Source organism: Ictidomys tridecemlineatus, chromosome 9, assembly GCF_052094955.1.
Source record: "Ictidomys tridecemlineatus isolate mIctTri1 chromosome 9, mIctTri1.hap1, whole genome shotgun sequence".
NCBI classification, from domain to species: Eukaryota; Metazoa; Chordata; class Mammalia; order Rodentia; family Sciuridae; genus Ictidomys; species Ictidomys tridecemlineatus.
This window is the reverse complement of record NC_135485.1, coordinates 57276149-57296280: the sequence shown is the minus strand read 5'-3', so window position 1 is coordinate 57296280 and position 20132 is coordinate 57276149. Positions and strand designations below refer to the sequence as shown.

The following is a 20132-nucleotide window of genomic DNA, read 5'->3' as shown; positions in this document are numbered from 1 at the left end:
GTTTAATGTAAATCTTCTTCTCAAGCTCTTCCTCCCTACCCTGTCCTTGTTTACTCCCCTTATATCAAAGGGGTCATTTGGCATTTGTTTTTTAAAGATTGACTAGCTTCACTTAGCATAATCTGCTCTAATGCCATCCATTTCCCTCCAAATTCTATGATTTTGTCATTTTTTAATGCAGAGTAATACTCCATTGTGTATAAATGCCACATTTTTTTTATCCATTCATCTATTGAAGGGCATCTAGGCTGATTCCATAATCTTGCTATAGTGAATTGTGCTGCTATGAACATCGTTGTAGCAGTGTCTCTGTAGTATGCTCTTTTTAGGTCTTTAGGGAATAGACCGAGAAGGGGAATAGCTGGGTCATATGGTGGTTCCATTCCCAGCTTTCCAAGAAATCTCCATACTGCTTTCCAAATTGGCTGCACCAATTTGCAGTCCCACCAGCAATGAACAAGAGTGCCCTTTTCCCTGCATCCTCTCCAGCACTTATTGTTGTTTGACTTCCTAATGGCTGCCAATCTTACTGGAGTGAGGTGGTATCTTAGGGTAGTTTTGATTTGCATTTCTCTAACTGCTAGCGATGGTGAGCATTTTTTCATGTACTTATTAATTGATTGTGTGTCCTCCTCTGAGAACTGTCTGTTCAGGTCCTTGGCCCATTTATTGATTGGGTTATTTGTTATCTTATTGTCTAATTTTTTGAGTTCTTTGTATATTCTGGTTATTAGGGCTCTATCTGAAGTGTGTGGATTAAAGATTTGTTCCCAGGATGTAGGCTCCCTGTTTATCTCTCTTATTGTTTCTTTTGCTGAGAAAAAACTTTTTAGTTTGAGTAAGTCCCATTTGTTGATTCTAGTTGTTAACTCTTGCCCTATGGGTGTCCTATTGAGGAATTTGGGGCCCGATCCCACAGTATGTAGATCATAACCAACTTTTTCTTCTATCAGATGCCGTGTCTCTGATTTAATATCAAGCTCCTTAATCCATTTTGAGTTAACTTTTGTGCATGGCGAGAGATAGGGGTTCAGATTCATTTTGATGCAAATGGATTTCCAGTTTTCCCAGCACCATTTGTTGAAGATGCTATCCTTCCTCCATTGCATGCTTTTAGCCCCTTTATCAAATATAAGATAGTTGTAGTTTTGTGGATTGGTTTTTGTGTCCTCTATTCTGTACCATTGGTCCACCCGCCTGTTTTGGTACCAGTACCATGCTGTTTTTGTTACTATTGCTCTGTAGTATAGTTTGAAGTCTGGTATCGCTATACCGCCTGATTCACACTTCCTGCTTAGCATTGTTTTTGCTATTCTGGGTCTTTTATTATTCCATATGAATTTCATGATTCTTTTATCTATTTCTACAAGAAATTCCGTTGGGATTTTGATTGGCATTGCATTGAACTTATAGAGAACTTTTGGTAATATTGCCATTTTGATGATGTTAGTTCTACCTATCCATGAGCAGGGTATATTTTTCCATCTTCTAAGGTCTTCTTCTATATCTTTCTTTAGGGTTCTATAATTTTCATTATATAAATCTTTCACCTCTTTTGTTAGGTTGATTCCCAAGTATTTTATTTTTTTGTGGGATATTGTGAATGGAGTAGTTGTCCTCATTTCCGTTTCAGAGGATTTGTCGCTGATATACAGGAATGCCTTTGATTTATGCGTGTTGATCTTATATCCTGCCACTTTGCTGAATTCATTTATTAGCTCTAATAGCTTCTTTGTAGACCCTTTTGGGTCTGCTAGGTATAGGATCATATCATCTGCAAATAGTGATAATTTAAGTTCTTCTTTTCCTATTTTTATGCCTTTAATTTCTTTCGTCTGTCTAATTGCTCTGGCCAGTGTTTCGAGGACTATGTTGAACAGAAGTGGTGAGAGAGGGCATCCCTGTCTTGTACCAGATCTTAGAGGGAATGCCTTCAATTTTTCTCCATTCAGAATGATGCTGGCCTGTGGCTTATCGTAGATTGCTTTTACAATGTTGAGGTATGTTCCAGTTATCCCTAATTTTTCTAGAGTTTTGAACATAAAGGGATGCTGTACTTTGTCGAATGCTTTTTCTGCATCTATCGAGATGATCATATGGTTCTTATTTTTAAGTCTATTGATGTGGTGAATAACATTTATTGATTTCCGTATATTGAACCAGCCTTGCATCCCAGGAATGAATCCTACTTGATCATGATGTATAATTTTTTTTATATGTATTTGAATCCGATTCGCCAGAATTTTATTGAGGATTTTTGCGTCAAGGTTCATTAGAGATATTGGTCTGTAGTTTTCTTTCTTTGAAGTGTCTTTGTCTGGTTTCGGAATCAGGGTGATGTTGGCCTCGTAGAATGAATTTGGAAGTTCTCCCTCTTTTTCTATTTCCTGAAATAGCTTGAAAAGTATTGGTGTTAGTTCCTCTTTAAAGGTTTTGTAAAACTCTGCTGTATACCCATCCGGTCCTGGGCTTTTCTTAGTTGGTAATCTTTTGATGGTTTCTTCTATTTCCTCTATTGTTATTGGTCTGTTTAGGTTGTCTATATCCTCCTGACTCAATCTGGGCAGGTCATAAGACTTAAGGAATTTATCTATGCCTTCACTATCTTCTATTTTATTGGAGTATAAGGATTCAAAATAATTTCTGATTATCTTCTGTATTTCTGAAGTGTCTGTTGTGATCTTGCCTTTTTCATCCCGTATGCTAGTAATTTGAGTTCTCTCTCTTCTTCTCTTCGCTAGCATGGCTAAGGGTCTGTCAATTTTATTTATTTTTTCAAAGAACCAACTTTTAGTTTTGTCAATTTTTTTCAATTGTTTCTTTTGTTTCAATTTCATTTATTTCAGCTCTGATTTTAATTATTTCTTGCCTTCTACTTCTTTTGCTGTTGTTTTGCTCTTCTTTTTCTAGGATTTTGAGATGAAGTATGAGATCATTTATTTGTTGGTTTTTTCTTTTTTTGAGGAATGAACTCCAAGCAGTGAATTTTCCTCTTAGAACTGCTTTCAGTGTCCCATAGATTCCGATATGTTGTGTCTGTGTTTTCATTTAACTCTAGGAATTTTTTAATTTCCTCCTTGATGTCTTCTGAAACCCATTGATCATTCAGCAACCTATTGTTCATTCTCCAAGTGATGCTTGATTTTTCCTTCCTTCTTTTATCATTGATTTTCAGTTTTATTCCATTATGATCAGATAAGATGCATGGTATTATCTCTACCCCTTTATATTGTCTAAGAGTTGCCCTGTGACATAATATATGGTCTATTTTTGAGAAGGTTCCATGTGCTGCTGAGAAAAAAGTGTAACTACTTGATTTTGGGTGGTATAGTCTATATATGTCAATTCAGTCTAGGTTGTTAATTGTGTTATTGAGTTCTATAGTTTCTTTATTTAACTTTTGTTTGTAAGATCTGTCCAGTGGTGAGAGAGGTGTGTTAAAGTCACCCAGTGTTGTTGTATTGTGGTCTGTTTGACTCTTGAACTTGAGAAGAGTTTGTTTGATGAACATAGATACTCCATTGTTTGGGGCATATATATTTATAATTGTTAAGTCTTGTGGGTATATGGTTCCCTTGAGCTGTATAAAATGTCCTTCTTTGTCCCTTTTGATTAATTTTAAAGTCTACTTTATTTGATACAAGGATGGAAACCCCTGCTTGCTTCTGCAGTTCCATGTGAGCAATATGAGTTTTCCCAACCTCTCACCTTTAGTCTGTCTTTTCCTCTGAGGTGAGTCTCTTGGAGGCAGCATATTCTGTATGTTAGACATTTTCATTATAATGTGCCTTGGTGTGAATCTGTTGTGATTTTGTACATTTGGTGTCCTGTAAGCCTCTTGAATTTGGTTTTTTAATTTGTTTTTCATGTTATTATTTCATTGAATAGATTGTCATTCCTTTGGTTTGGAACTCTATGCCTTACTCTATCCCAATAACTCTTAGATTTGGTCTTTTTATGCTATCCCATATTTCTTGAATATTTTGCTCATAGCTTCTTACTATTTTCACTGTGTGGTCTACATTCTTCTCAAGATTATATATTTTGTCTTCATTGTCTGAGGTCCTGTCTTCTAAGTGGTCTAATCTGTTGGTGATGCTTTCAGTTGAACTTTTAATTTGGTTTATTTTTTCTTTTATTTCAAAGATTTCTGTTTGGTTGTTCTTTAGAATATCTATCTCCCTATTAAAGTATCTTTTGCTTCCTATATTTGCTTACGTAGCTCTTTGTTGAAATGATCTTTTGCTGCCTGTATTTGCTCTCTTATATCACCCTTAAATTCACAGAAACTTTTAATCATGTACATCCTGAACTCCTTATCTGTCATTTCCTCTGTTGTGCTGGCCATGGATTCTAATGATGTGGTATCTTGATTTGTTTGGAGCACTTTCTTCCCTTGTCTTTTCATGTTGCTTGTGTCTTTTCCTTTCTATCTCTATAGATCTGAGGTGTTACTGTTTTTACCCTATAGGTTTATAGTGCCCCTATAGGGTTCCAATACCTCATCTTTGAGGGGAAGGACAATATTAACAGATCCCAATATAAACAAAATACCATCTAAAAACAAATAGTTGTTATTAAGACGTTTATAGTTTGGTCACAGTGTACAGAAATGGTGAATTCAATTATTATCTACAATATGATCAGTAGGTTTGTAAAAGGGTTTACAGTTTCTGATCGTGTACACAGAACCAGGGGTGAGGTGTAAGGTGATATGCTGAGGAGGTAGGAGGTGAGGCTATGGAGTTATTATATCTCAGGAAGTGTGAAACAGAAATCTAAAGAAGAAGGTTAGTAGCAGGAGAGTAGAGAGGCAGTAATTTGGGGTAGACAAGTAAGAGGGAAGATGGTAGAGTACATAAGACAAACCCATGTATTAGAAAAATAAAAAATGTTAAAATAGTAAAAATTGGAGAGAATAAACAAGAAAAAGAATGTACAACACAACTGTAATATACCATTCAGTCATCTTAATCCTCAATATCCTAATTCATGCAAAGTACTTGGTTTCACATATGTTGGGGATGTGAGGGCGGGAGAATAAAGAGGGAGAAGGAAGGGAGAAAAAAGGGTTGTTTTCGTTGGAGATCAGTATATTTCTTACTTCCCTTCTCATCCAGTAGGTGGGGTTGTCAGTTCTTAGTTGGCATCTCTGCCCTCAGGATGGTGTGGGTTACCAGGGTGTGATGGTTGGTCTTGGTGCAGGGCACCTAGAAGTGGGGTATGGCACCTGCCCGTCCTGTTGGGAGACTGCACCTCAAGGATCTCCTTTGGGGTCTGCTCCTGTGATATGGGCGCCTGGTCTTATTTCCTCATCTTGCCTATAGACCTCATAGTTTGTGCCCTCTAAATCAGTCTCTAAAGTTATCTCCCGTACCCTCTCCCTTTCTACTTCCAACCAGGAACCTTTCTCTCTGGGAATCTTGTGTGTTGTACTCTGATGGTTGCACACCTGTAGCAGAGGGTTGTTTTGTAATAGGCACTCACTCTGCTGAGTTAGCAGCTGCCGGGGCTTGGGGGGCAATTAGAAAACTCTGGGTACCTTGCTATCTCATGTTTCAAACTTGTAGTTGCCCAGACTAAAGGTGGTGATGGAGATGACCCGAGATGGAGGCTGCTGCTTTCAGAGATGAAGTGTCAGGTCAGGTGGGAGGAGCCGGGCGATGGCGTTGTACCATCAGTTCAGAGATGAGCTCTGAGGCATGCAGTGTGTTGCTTACAGCTTTCTTCAGAGCTTGTGATATCCCCAGGTGCAGGCAGTTTATCTCCAATAGGGGACTATAGCAGTAGCTTCGAGTCCCAAGATGGAGGTGACCTGGGGGTCCACATGGGAGTTGCACCCGGAGTTCTTGCATGTAGGTAGCAGCTTAATGTCCTTTGTGGGAGCAGCGACTGGGAATTCTGTGCCAGCGCTGATGCTGGTAGTTGCACTAAGGCATCCAGAGACCTGCATGGGAGGGTAGTCGAGAGTCAGGAATCCTTTTGTAACACTTGAGGTCTGGGTCCCTGCGCAGCAAGGTGGCCATGATTCCTATGCGGGATCAGCTGTAGAGGGGTCCTCCGTCACTCTCACCAAAGCAATATTCCCAGAAACCCGGGTCACAGGGCGACACAGAATGCTGCCTCCTCTGGCCCATCATCTTGGATCTTCCAAGGTGAGAACTCTTAACCTGAACTTTGGATCTAGTGCACACAGAGCAGTGCCTGCCCCTATTAGATATACTTATTCCTTTTTTTTTTTTTATACTTATTCCTTTTTAAGTGAGCAGAGGAGATAACTAACCCTGAAGAAGATGTAATACAGAAGTTCAGTTGTACAATTTTTAGAAAGTGGAATTTGGGTTTTTTGTTTTGTTTTGTTTTGTTTTGTTTTTGACAAGTAGAGACTTCTACTTAGTTTGCTAACTAAATAATTTTATGATTGGGAGAGATCAACAATATCAATTTATAGTGATTATTTTTCAAAGGTGGTAATTTCTTTGATTAAAACAGCTTTGGATTATCCTGTGTCAAAGCAGGGGTTTTTTTTTTTCATTTATACTATAAAATGATATTAAAGAGGAGTAAAATTTATTTTAAAGGTTAAGAAAGATTGATCTCCAAAGTGGCATATTTTAATCTCTCTTTCTTAGTCATGATTCCTCCAACTCCCAACTGAAGGTGGAAGGCTATTTTTCCACTATGAATAATCTGTTGTCCTTTCATCCTCAGGTGTTTGTGTGGGTACAGACATTTCACTTATATTCATCTCTTCTTTTGTTCCCAACTCAGATCATTCAATCAGTGCTCATGACTGTGGCCAACAATTTTGTTACTGACAAGAACTCTGGGGAAGTCATGACAGTAGGGTATGTAGAACATGGTTGGGGGCAATAGATATGTTTTCAATGTACTAGATTTGCTTTAAGTTACCAAGTTGTGTAATTTCAGCTGATAGTATGGCCTCTAGAATAGCAGTTTAAAATACGCTTGAGTCTTTGAGGAGGCTTGATATTTTTATTTTATTGGTCATAATTTTTAGAAGGGAACCAGAGATAATCTGCTTATTCTTCTAATCAGAATTTTTTTTTTTTTTACTAGTTTTACACTTTGAATTGAATGATTATTTGGCTACCTCAGTATTTTTTTGTTTTTGTTTTTTTATCTTCCACCATGAATTTGTGTCTTACCCTGGAATAAGTGATATATTATTGAATCAATCTTCAATTTTAGGGCAAGTCAGTGGCCCTTTTGATTAATTAAAAATTATTAATGACTAAATCATCTTGGTAAGTAAGTGATATACTAAACAGTTACTTTGTATTTCCCTTGAGAAATGTTACTGGGAGAATAGCCTGAAGATTTTCTGTCTTTCTTGTTTAGCCTAGTCCTTTCTTTCCTTAGGGTTGGCAAATAAATACTGCCATGATTTAGTTTCCTGACATTACTCTTCATGCCACTAGCAGCAAAAATTGCTGTAATAAAAGCCCTCTACCCACTTAACATTCTCTACTATACTGTACTGCAGTTTTAGAAACTTAGGCCACATAGAACGCAACTTGTATTCCTTTTGATTCTTTTTTTTGAAAAATTTCTTAGATTTAACCACCGCTTTTTTTTTTCTAGAATTAATGCTATAAAAGAGATAACAGCTCGATGTCCTCTCGCCATGACTGAAGAACTTCTCCAAGACCTGGCTCAATATAAGACACATAAAGATAAGAGTAAGTTGCATGTTATTCTCTGTAAGCCAAAGAGTACAATGTTTTTACCTCTTTGCTTCTTTACCTCTTTAGCTTCTTTGCTCCAGAATTTGTAATTAAAGGTATTATTTTTGTAGATGTGATGATGTCTGCTAGAACTCTGATTCAGCTCTTCCGGACACTGAACCCTCAGATGTTACAGAAGAAATTCCGGGTAGGTGAACCCTGTTTATGTTGGTCTAAAGGTTATGGTCTTTTAAATTTTATTACAATTTGGATTTAGGTATTTGTGATAGTTTTGAGTACTGGTAATGTACATGGTTTTATTTAAAGTTTGAATACAATTGATTGAATACCATTACCTTAAATATTTTGTAGTTGGCTTGTGTTCTTTGATGATGACTAGTTTTTATAAACATATCAAGCTGATTAAACTTGATGATGCCAGTATTAAACAAGACTATTTCCCAGCCAGGTACTACCTCTTTCAAGGGCAGAAGGATGCTTATATATAAAGAAAGAGATGGTACTTTGGACACCTAAAATATTTGAACAGTAATTCTTTAATAGCTGCCAATTTCTTGATTTGGATTAGAAATGAGAAAATAGTGGACAGTATTCTGACTCAGTATTTACTTTGACCTGAGATATAAACAGAATATTTTGTCATTTGAGTATTTCCATTTTCTGTAGTGCTCCCATCTCAATTCATAATCTTAGAGATATTATAAACAATTTCTTTTCCTTTAGGGTAAACCTACAGAAGCATCTGTTGAAGCAAGAGTACAAGAATATGGTGAATTGGATGCTAAAGATTACATTCCAGGAGCAGAGGTTCTGGAAATTGAGAAGGAAGAGAAAACAGAAAATGATGAAGGTTCATTTTTCTTTCTTTCTTTCATAGTATTGGGGAAATTGAACCCAGAACCTTTTTTGTTGTTGTTGTTGTTTGTTTTGAATTTTTAACATTTTATCATTGTAAATATATTTACTGCAACTTTATAGTTTAGTTAACAATTATATACAAATTGACTTTTAGCTATAAAATCCCAACTGGTTACATCTAAATCACTGTTCTGAAGAAAACAAATTAGAAGTCTTCCAGTCCTTTAACTTTACCTTTCTTAAATTATATAGGAAAAATAACATCTGATAGTTTTGATTTCAAGTTACAGAGGAGAAGGTATTATCACATTTTATCACTTAGGAACCTAGGGCCTTATGCATGCATGTCAAATGCTCTGTCCCTAGGCTATATCTCCAAGCTATGAAGGTTCATTTTATTTCACCATTCTTTAAGGAGAAAACCACATGGCAAGATAGGAGACTTGAAAGAGAACTGGAAACATTATTATGTGGGTGGTTTTATATATACCAGACCAAAAAGTTGGGACACTGTCTTACAGATCCCAGGGAGCCACTTTATTGAAATGTCTACAAGGTTATTTTATGCCCAGAATCTTTTATTTAATTCTCTGAATAACTGCAGCTAGTTTCTCATACATGTATAAATATATTTAGATGAGTTAGTCAGATACTTGCTATTTGCCCAAGTCAAATGTATAAGTGCCATTTTTTTTTTAATGTGCTTTATTGTCTGTCATCTTTACTAGATCATGAGCTTTATTAGGGCAGGGACCAAATCTCTTTTGTTTACCATTGAATCACTAACCAATCACAGCATAATAATATCTGCACAATTCCCCAATATCTGCTTAGTGAATGGTTAGTGAACTTCCATCAAATCATGTTTTTCATAGATAAACAGTTATATAATGTGAGATCTGTGTTGTTCTAATTAGTTATTCATGGCGGTAGAATGCACTTTGACACATCATACATAAATGGAGTATAACTTCTCGCTCTTCTGATTATGTATGATGTAGAATCACATTGGTCATATAGTCATATATGCACATAGGGTAATAATGCCCAATTCATTCTACTATCCTTCCTGCCCTCTCCCCTTCATTCCCCTTTACCTAATCCAAAGTAACTCTATTACAAGTGCCATTTTGATGGGCACAGTTGGCTCCGTGAACATGGACTCTGAAGTCAGTCATAGTTTTTGTGATTTCCATGTAGGCTACATTTTTTGGCTGTGATATTTAACTCTGGGGAATGATCCTTTTCTGCCAAGTTGTGATGACAGTTTATTTATTTTTATGTGGTGCTGAAGATTGAGCCCAGGGACTCGAATGTGCTAGGCGTTTGCTCTACCACCGAGCCACAACCCCAACCCCAGTGTATAGTTCTTATTCCTTAAATTAACTAAGTTGAGATGGCTTATTTAACAACAAACATTGCTCAAGTTTTTGTCAGTGGAATATGTATTTAAGGTTCACTACCTTACTTTTCCATTGCATGATTTATTTCAAGTTGTTGTAAATATTCAACATAAAGTGGTAGTTACATCATTAAGCTCTTTTTCACACAGATGAATGGGAAAGTACCAGTCTCAGTGAGGAGGAAGATGCCGATGGTGAATGGGTTGATGTGCACCACTCTTCAGATGAAGAGCAGCAAGAAATTGTAAGTCATACAATCTCCTCTTACAAGTGCATCACTCTGATGGTTATTAAGATATAATTTTTGCTGGACCTTGTGGGGAGACTAACACTTGAATGGCTGAGCTCTCACTTGAGCTGGTAGCCATTTAAGCCTTTGTTTGTGTACTCTTAAGTCTAAGAAACTAAACAGCATGCCTATCGAGGAGCGGAAAGCCAAAGCTGCAGCCATCAGCACTAGTAGAGTTTTAACTCAGGAAGACTTCCAGAAAATCCGCATGGCCCAAATGAGGAAAGAACTTGACGCTGCCCCTGGGAAAGCCCAAAAAAGAAAATACATTGAAATAGACAGTGATGAGGAGCACAGGTAAAATGCATTTTCACCAGGTCTTCGGTCAGCTTGTGTGCGAATGAAAGCCTCGGGGAAAGGAATTGCACCCTTATTTCTTATTTTATTTTTCCCTCATTCCAGGGGTGAATTACTTTCTCTTCGGGACATTGAACGCCTTCATAAAAAGCCAAAGTCTGACAAGGAGACAAGACTAGCAACTGCAATGGTGAGTGATACATTAACATTAAAATGAAATATAATCTGGATTTTATATAGCCATAGAATGGCAATTTTTTAAATGTCTTAAATTAACAGAATAAAATGTATAGATATTAGATGTTGTATTAGATGAGTTTTGATTGCTGTACATACCATGTGACTATGTTCATGGTATTAGGAGATTCACCCCACCATGAATGCTTTTATCTGTTTAAAAAACATTAGCTTACTTAATTCCCTTTCTGGGAACCTCTCTTACCTCACCAGGCTGAATTATGACTTTTCTTTTCACTGAGCTTCCTTATTCCATTGCAGTACTTCAGCCATTGCTCACTGGGACTGAGCCCTAGGGAGCAAGGACTGTGTTCTGTCTGTGCTCTGTCCTTGGTGTCGGATAGAGTGCCTGGCAGAGAGGAGACATTGACTTAGATTAGATATCTTCTGAAGTGTGTAATTTCACAAATGTCAATCTTTTGTGCTGATAGGCTGGAAAGACAGATCGAAAGGAATTTGTGAAGAAGAAAACCAAAGTGAATCCATTTTCTAGTTCTACAAATAAAGAGAAGAAAAAACAGAAGAACTTTATGATGATGCGGTATAGCCAGAATGTCCGGTCAAAAAACAAGCGTTCCTTCCGAGAAAAACAGGTGAGTTCCACTTAAAGCTGGATGGCTGGAATGGTACTATAATTTGAGCCCACTTATATCTGAGATGAGTTGTGCTTTCTGAAGACTATCACTGTGTGTACCTTGGTGCTAATGGGCACTGTTGGAAAACATCAAGAGGTGCTAGGCAGTCATGCCACATAAATCCTGGACCTTACTTAATAGGGACTCAACTGTGTGACAGGTGGGTTAGGGGTTGTGTGTCCATTTTTCTTCTTTGTCAGTAAAGGGATATAGCCAGCTATAGTGATGCACACTTGTAATCCCAGAGATTTAGAAGACTGAGGCAGGAGGATCATAAGTCAAGGCCAGCCTTGGCAAGTTAGGGAGCTTCTGTCTCAAAATAAAAAAGGGCTGGGGGTGTGGCTCAATAGTAGAGGGCCTTGGGGCTCAGTTCCCAGTACTACATGCTAAAATATAATCTGTCATTTGATCTGTGAAATATACTATTGAAATTCATTGATATTAGCAATTGTATGCCTGGGAGTTTTAGAAAGGAGTGATTTTGTGTGGTAATACATCAGAAACCGTTTCAGGAAAACAGTCTAAAACAAACTTCTATTTTGGTATAACCCTTCCTATATATTTATACCCTTTTGCAAAACACTTTCTGTTTACAGGCCTTTGGGTTTTCATTTTATTTGTTTGTAGCCTTTGAATGGTAATCCTGTTCTGCTCAGAAGGCTTGCTTATTTTAGTAATTCATTGTAGTAAAATAAATTTATGCTTTTTTTGTATCTTCCCCTCCTGGGAAGAACATATCAGAATATATCTAAACATCATTTTGAAGAATCTCCAGGAAATCAGGTCCAGGCTAAAATAGTCCCTCATTCTGAACCAGTGTTCCTAAGTAGATGACAAGCCTGCCAAGTCTGCATGTTACAGCCTGTCCTCTAGGGCAGCACTATGTCTGTGTGGGAGCCAAGTCAGGGTGACCTGAATTAGGTACTGTTTAAACTCTCCCTATCTGTTTTTTTAAATCTTCCACGCTGTGGGTCAATACATCATGTAAGCAATAAAGTGATGGCATATTTAATAAAGGCTGAAGTACTTTAAATTTTGCCACAAATTGACTTAAGCCCATCATTCTAACTTTCATTGGCCCTTAAAAGCTATTTTAGGTGGCCTTACTCTATTACGTAGTTTATGTGACCTGCCTACATTTTAGCTAAGTGTGTCATCCATCCCCTACTTCTTTTTTTTGTTGTTGTTTTTATTTTTTTTGTTTTTTGTTTTTTGGTACCTGGGATTGATCCAGAGGCACTTAACCACTGAGCCAAATCCTCAGCCCTTTTTAAAAAACAAAAAAAATTTATTTAGAGACAGTCACACTAAGTTGCTTAAGACCTCGCCAAGTTGCTGAAGCTGGCTTTGAATTTGTGATCATCCTGCCTCAGCCTCCCAAGTTGCTGGGATTACAGGCGTGTGCCAACTGGCTCCTACTTCCAGGTTTTTAACATGCCATTTTCAGCATATAAAAAAGCCCTGCCTTGTTCCTTGTCAATACCTCATAAAATCTCTCTCTCAAAGAGTAAAGAATTTTTATTTAAGAATAAATTTAGAGTTTGTTGGACATAAACCTTGACTCAGAAATGTTATTTCCAGGCTGGGGTTGTGGCTCAGTGTTAGAGCACTTGAATAGCACATGTGAGGCACTACAATCCTAAGCACCACATAAAAAATGAAAAAGAAGCCTGGCAAGGTTGCATGTACCTCTAATCCCAGTAGCTCAGGAGACTGAGGCAAGAGGATCACCAGATCAAAGCCAATCTCAGTCAGCATAAGCAAGGCGTGAAGCATCTCAGTGAGACCCTGTCTCTAAATAAAATACAAAATAGGGCTAGAGATGTGGCTTAGTGGTCAACTGCCCCTGAGTTCAATCCCCAGTACCAATAAATAAATAAATAGATGATAGATAGATAAATAAATAGATTAAGAAAAAATAAAATAAAGATATTGTGTATGTCTATAACTAAAAATATATTTTAAATGTTATTTCCTGTTCTCTAGTTTTCTTACTAAAATTAATCAATTTCTGTGTATATTTCCTTGCCTTATGTTTTCTTTAAAGTCTCTTTTATTATAAAAGTTTGGTTTTCATATTTTCTCTGTTTTCTCCTTCTTTAGAACATTTTGTTCAATTGAAATATACAAATCATATGTGATTTTTAAAGAAAAAAGAAATGAAGTTAATTTTAATAATATATCTTATTTGGGGCTGGGGTTGTGACTCAGTGGTAGAGCACTTGCCTTGCACATGTGAGGCACTGGGTTCGATCCTCAGCATCAAATAAAAATAAATAAAGATTAATAAAGATATTGTATCCATGTATAACTAAAAAAATTTTTTAATTATATATCTTATTTAACCTAGTATATCAAAATAGTATTCTAATGTAACCAATATAAAAATTATTAATAAGATATTTTACATTCTTATATTTGAACTAATTGAAATCCTGCATCTCTTTTACATTATAGCACATCTCAATTTGAGATGCTCATCTTCTCTGTATTGTTCCAGTTTTAATATGTGTACTGCCTAAGTAAGCACAAACCGTGTTTCAAATGCTCAATAGCCATATGTAGTTCGTGGCTGCCATAATGATCAACTCTACTATACAGCAACCTCAAACTGTCCCATGACCCATGCACTCTGTGGGGATTCAGCATCACATCACATTTTCCTTTGCCCCTCTGTGGTATTTCACTGTCTGAAATAAAAGATCTTTTGTGACTAGAATATGTACATGAAGTCTTACTGTAAATTTTTAGAATAAATAAAATGATCTGGGGTTGAGACTAGAAGAGGAAAGTAAAGCATATGAGAGAGAAAGAGAGAAAGATCTTATAGGGATTTTCAAATGAAAAGAGGAGGCTGTACCTGTTCCTTGTGTTCACTTGGTGGCATTGAAAGGGAAAAGGACCTCTGAGAGTCACCTGTGCTGTTATAGTTTAATGAGCAAAATTAAATCTATGCAACCAATATTAGCTTAAACATACAGTTTTTGCAATATGACTTTATACCAGAGCTTTCCATTAATTTGTTTAATCATTATACAACATGAGCAGACACAGTAAATGAAGTATGCAGATAGAAAATAAGACACAAATAAGTCTTGAGAAATTCCTCCTTAGCTAGGCATTGTGGTGCACACCTATAATCCCAGTGGCTTTGGAGGCTAAGGCAGGAGGATCTAGGCAACAAATGAGTCTGTCTCAAAAAATACAAAGATCTGGGCTTGTAGCTCAGTGGTAGAGCACCATTGGGTTTAATCTCCAGTGTCAAAAAGAAAAAGATAGAAAAGAAATACCTCTTTTTGGCCAAATTAGATTAAAATGAACTTGCCAATTTTTTTCTCTTAAAGATACTATTTTTCCTATCTACAAAGATACAAAGACATATAAAGCCCATATTCAAGCTAAAGAAAAGGAATCAATAACTTAAATCATAGAATCCAAAAGGGTTGAACATTTAGATATAATCCATGCAGTTTTGATCCAAAAAAATGTTTTTTTAACAAAGCAATCATATCAATCATTCCTTGTTAAAATTTATAATCGAGAGACTTTTATAAGTTTGAAGGACAAAGAGTAGTGCTGAGGAATTAATGGAATAGTTTTCATCACATACTTAAAATGTGTCTTGGCCTTAGTTACTCTTTTTGTAAAAATTGGATTTATTCTTGATAATCTGTAATATTCTGGGGCTGGGGATGTGGCTCAAGCGGTAGCGCGCTCGCCTGGTGTGCATGCGGCCCGGGTTCGATCCTCAGCACCACATACAATCAAAGATGTTGTGTCCGCCGATAACTGAAAAATAAATATTATAATATTCTGGGGGTTTTGTTTTGTTTTTGTTTGTTTTGTTGTTTGTTTTTGAGGAAAATAGTAATCTTTAAATGGCCCATATGTTTAGTTTATCTTGGAAAGGTGACCTGTATTCCTGGTACTCAGGAAATTGAGGTAGGAGGAGAGCTTGAGTCCAGGAGTTTTTCAACCTGGGCAACACAGCAAGACCTTTAGTGAAAAAATTTAAAAAAGAAAAAAATGTGTAAGTGGTGCTCATGTTCAGTAGGATATAAATGATTTATAAAAGATGATTGTGAATAAAGATCTGCTTTTCTATTTTAATTTAGATAGTATGTCCTACCCACAGCTCTCAAAAATTAAGAGCTGTGTAGGTCAGAGTAGTACTGAGCAGTATCCTCGGAGACAGGTGATATGCAAGTCGCAACATTTCAATGCACCTGCTCTAGTTGTGAGCCTTGTTTCCATGAGTTGGGAATAGTATTTAAGAGCATTGCATGTTTCCTAGCAGTGTAGAGGCCCCCACCCTGAATACAGATTGGATCTGTTAGGGAATATTTCATTATTTGTAGTTTTTCAGGATGATTTATGATTTAGTGATTCCTTTTTTGTACATTCCTTATAACCAAATTAACATAATGGGATACTCAAGACATCACTTTTTTTCTTACCTTCTAGCTGGCATTACGAGATGCGCTGTTGAAAAAGAGGAAAAGGATGAAGTAACTTGCAAGCAAGTTTTTCATTTCAAGGAGAATGCCAAGTTTGTGTCACTACTATGAAAATTAGTAAATCAAGAATGTTTCTTACATTAAAAAGTCCAGAAGCACTATATGTAAACTAAAGTAAACTTGGTAGCAGTTTGGTGTTTTTAACTTGGAGATGGGTAGTAGTGGGAATGTTTAAAATGTAAATAGTAGTGATATTATAAAAACATTTTCATTTAAACATTTATGCAAAGAAAAACATTGAATGCCTAATAAGTGTCATTCTAGATATAAAATTAAATGAGCCACAGCCAGTTCTCTCAAAGCATTCACAACTAGTGTGGGAAGGGAGGCAGGTATTATATGTGTGTTTACAGTTCATTGTAAATAGTTCTCTTGCAGAGATCGGTTTATATTTCTATAGGGTCACTGAGGCCTGATGGACTAAATCTGCAAGGGTGGGAGTTATGTATTCTCTTAAAACAAAAAAGGACGATGTTACAAGAGTAAGAGGTTCTTACTTGTAAATAGGCTTACCTGCTAAAAACAGGTCCCTGCTGTACAGACTTTGGGTAGACAATTTAGCTCTTTTAGTCTATCCAAAAGATTTCAATATTTTTTTTAATGCTATGTAAAGGATTTTTTTCTTCAGACCTCATTTTTTTAAACAGCCGTAAAGATAAATTATAATTTTGAAATGTCTTTGTTTCATCCTTTGATCTGTGCTCTTCCTGTTAGTTTCCTCAGCTTCCTTGGACTCTTATCATATTTTCAACTCATTGTTTGTCTTGTCTTCAATAAAGGGTTTCTAACATCAAATAGGTATTCTTTTGTATGTGCAATAGTGTATGATGTTTACCAGTCATACTTAAGTCAACTTCAGGAGACAATTTGTTTGCATTCAATTAATTGCACTTAGAAATAGTTTGGTCCTTCTACCTTAGGTTTTTTAGCTGATGTTGTGGTAGATGAGAAATTTGTTTTATGTTACTTCAAATTTGAGTAATGGGCAATTTTCTGTCCAGAGTTAGAACAATTTCTAAAATCACTTCCCCTGTTCCCTTTGCAGTTTTTTTGTTCATCTTCTGAATTCAGTTTCAGTTTTATTTGGATGAAACTTTGTGACTTTTGCCCAAGATGTTCCAGATCACTGTTAGACAGTTAGTTGAATATAAGAGTCAACTCCCAGCAACTTGATTGTTTCATGGGATGTGCCCAATGCAAATGTGTTTATTTCAGACCCTTTTCTTTTCTTTCTTTTTTTTTCCTTTGGGGTAATGGGAATTGAGCACTTGCTAAGGCAGGCACTCAACCACTGAGCTATATTCTCAGCCCCCCCCCCTTTAACATATATTTTTTAGTTGTTGATGGAATTTTATTTTATTTTATTTATTTATATGAGGTGCTGAAAATTGAACCCAGTGCCTCAGTCATGCTAGGCAAGCACTCTACCACTGAACCACAACCCCAGCCCCTCTTTAGCCCTTTTTAAATTTTATTTTGAGATAGGGTCTCACCTTCCCAGTCTGACCTCGAACCTGTGATCCTTGTGCCTGAGCCTTCCGAGTTGGTGGGATTGCAGGTGTATACCCAGCTTCAGACCCTCTTCTTTGTGTATTTTCAAATGGGGTATCTCATGTGTCTGGAGCCAGAAAGTGAATAAAATCCAAAATAGCATAGTAGATAGTGTCCACAGCTTTGCTATGTGTTTTCTGATGGTGCCTGGAAGTTTCATCTTTCCCTTGTATTTCCCCACCCTACTTAGATACCAAGATGCCAAAGTTTTTTCTGTGCTCTGACTCCAATTCTGCTGTGGCCTCACCCTGCTCTTAACTAGCCTGAGGCTTATATGCAAGATAAAGGTACCTGGCTTTAAAAGATAAATTCTTCTTAACTGTTTTCTTTAATCCCACAGTCTCTTATTTCTGGTTACTTTTAATAATGTATCAGTTTTCTCTTGAGAATTTTTCTTTTTACGGCTAATTTGAAGATCAAATTCTCACAAATTGGATGCAGCCAGCAAAGGTCAAGTAACTTTGCGGGGTGACTTTAATCTTGAAGAAGTCATCAGTGTTTAAAACTTTTTAGTCTCGAACTTTCCTTAGCACTGAGAATGTGTCCATGTCATGATGCACTCGCATTGTCCAAGCTCATAATATATAAAAGCGGTATGTAAATCTGGAATGCTGACCTGTCATCTCTGTGATCTTACTAAGTTCCACTAGTAAATTAGCTCCACGTGAGGCAGAGATTTTGAACTGTTCTCTGCTATATTCCCTGTGGTAGTTCAGTGTCTAATATGGTATAGAGGGACTAGGAAAATGTTTGAACATATGATTTAATCTCTGTCAGTTTTCTGTCTGTAAATATACCAGCTCCCTCACTGACTATTTTGAGAATTTTGAAAACTAATGTTTATAGGCATTTACCATGTTATCTGACACAAAGAAAGGTTTCAGCAAATTTCTCATCAAAAATTAGCTACCTGTTACATTGATTTTGCTTAATTTATTTAAAATAAAACAGCAATTACATTTGCCACAAATATTTTATCCCTCAAATCCAATTTTTTGGATTACTAGTTTGAAGTATAAAAATGTATGTTGAATACCCACTGTATACAAAGTACTCTGCTAGATGCTGTGTGGTTTGTAGACAGCATTTGTCCCTTATTGAAACTTTCAGTGCATTGAAGGCAATAGATTCACAAAATGACTTCATAATACAAAGCAGCTTACAAAAAGTTGTCAGAAAGGTACAGTTATACAAAAAAGTATGTGAGGTGATATAAAGGTATCTTAGTTAAGTCATTCTCAATACATGTCAATGTTAAAACATCACATGGTCTATCATAAATAGATCTAATTTTGTCAATTAAAAAATCACAGCGCAGGGTGTGGTTGTAGCTCAGTCAGTGGTAGAGTGTTTGCGTAGCACTTGTGAGGCACTGGGTTTTGTCCTCAGCACCAAATAAAATAAGGTATTGTGTCCATCTACAATTAAAAGTATTTTTTTAAAAAGTACAGTATTAGGGGATCATAAGGAAGGGACAGATCAGCTGGCAGGAAGGTCAAATGCTGGTTTGCTAACAAACTGATGCTTATGATGGTCAGGGCAACCAGTAGGAAGACATTCCCAAACTGTAGAAGAAAAGTTGTGGTTTAAAAGTTGAAATAATTTTAGTATGATTTTTAAAAGGTTATTGTTATATAAATTTTAATTTTTTATATTATAATTCCTTGAAAATTTTTATATAGGGTATTACATTGCAATTGTTTTAACTAAAATGTTCAGTCATTTTGAGTATTAATGCTATTTTAAATAAGATGTTTAAAATATATGTAGATAACATAGTTCTGTACTTTCAGAAATTTAAGAAATATCTTGAATATGATTAAGAAGAGGGATAGGGTTATAGCTCAGAGGTAGAATGCTTGCCTAGCAGGTGTGAGACATTGGGTTTGATCCTTAGCACCACATAAAAAAATAAAGAAAGGTATTGTGTCCATCTACAACTGAAAAAAGAAGAAGATAGGACAATGACCTAGAGCTTTTTCTTTTACAAGATCAAAGTTGGAAACAACTTTCACTAGTGTAGTATTTGGTCTGCACTTGAATTAAAATTTAAGCAAAAGTAGCACAGCTAATGCTATATTATTGAAAAAGAATAAACTCGTATAGGACACTTTTTGTGTGGTAGTCTTATTTCCTTTTGCTGATTCTACTTTCGTGTTTTGTCAGTCTGATCTCAATACAGAAATGTTTAAGTAAACTATGATTTATCTACATGATGATATTATATAGTCATTAAAATGTTTACAATAGGAAATACATATTATAACTTGACAAAAAACAAATACATATTATAACTTAACAAAAAACAAAGCTTTTTACATGTAAGAAAATTGTACATGTAAGAAAATGGAAAATAATAAAAGCCCTAGAGAAAATATACCAAATATTAAATATAGTTTTCTTTAGTGTTTGGAGCATTTTTGTTATTATGTAAGAGGCAAAATAAACTAAATAAACTTTGTCTTCTTAATTACTCTCTTCCCTCATTTAGTCATTGGGGCTAGAGTCATCTTTGTTTGGTTCTAGCCAAAGATGCCTGACATTAGCAAAAGTACTATTAGTACAATTCTTTAAGTTCTATTTACCAAGAACTTAAAAATAGTCATAACCTTTGGCTGAAATCCACTTCGGAAGGT

The 20132-nt window shown here is 36.1% G+C and overlaps 1 protein-coding gene across 2 annotated transcripts in view; it reads left to right on the top strand.

The window, feature by feature from the left end:
* Sdad1 (SDA1 domain containing 1) overlaps positions 1-19606 on the top strand; it is a 52788-nt gene extending 33182 nt beyond the window's left edge. The window contains exons 14-22 of one of the 2 annotated variants that reach the window (XM_078021424.1): positions 6772-6848; positions 7606-7703; positions 7820-7896; positions 8433-8559; positions 10120-10214; positions 10366-10556; positions 10662-10746; positions 11225-11386; positions 15893-19606. In XM_078021424.1, the coding sequence (XP_077877550.1) occupies positions 6772-6848; positions 7606-7703; positions 7820-7896; positions 8433-8559; positions 10120-10214; positions 10366-10556; positions 10662-10746; positions 11225-11386; positions 15893-15940 (960 nt within the window). In that variant the 3' untranslated portion in view covers positions 15941-19606. Of the gene's footprint in view, positions 1-6771; positions 6849-7605; positions 7704-7819; positions 7897-8432; positions 8560-10119; positions 10215-10365; positions 10557-10661; positions 10747-11224; positions 11387-13885 lie in introns of both variants that reach the window. The other variant, XM_078021425.1, reaches the window with a different exon arrangement.
* The last annotated feature ends 526 nt before the right edge of the window (positions 19607-20132 follow it).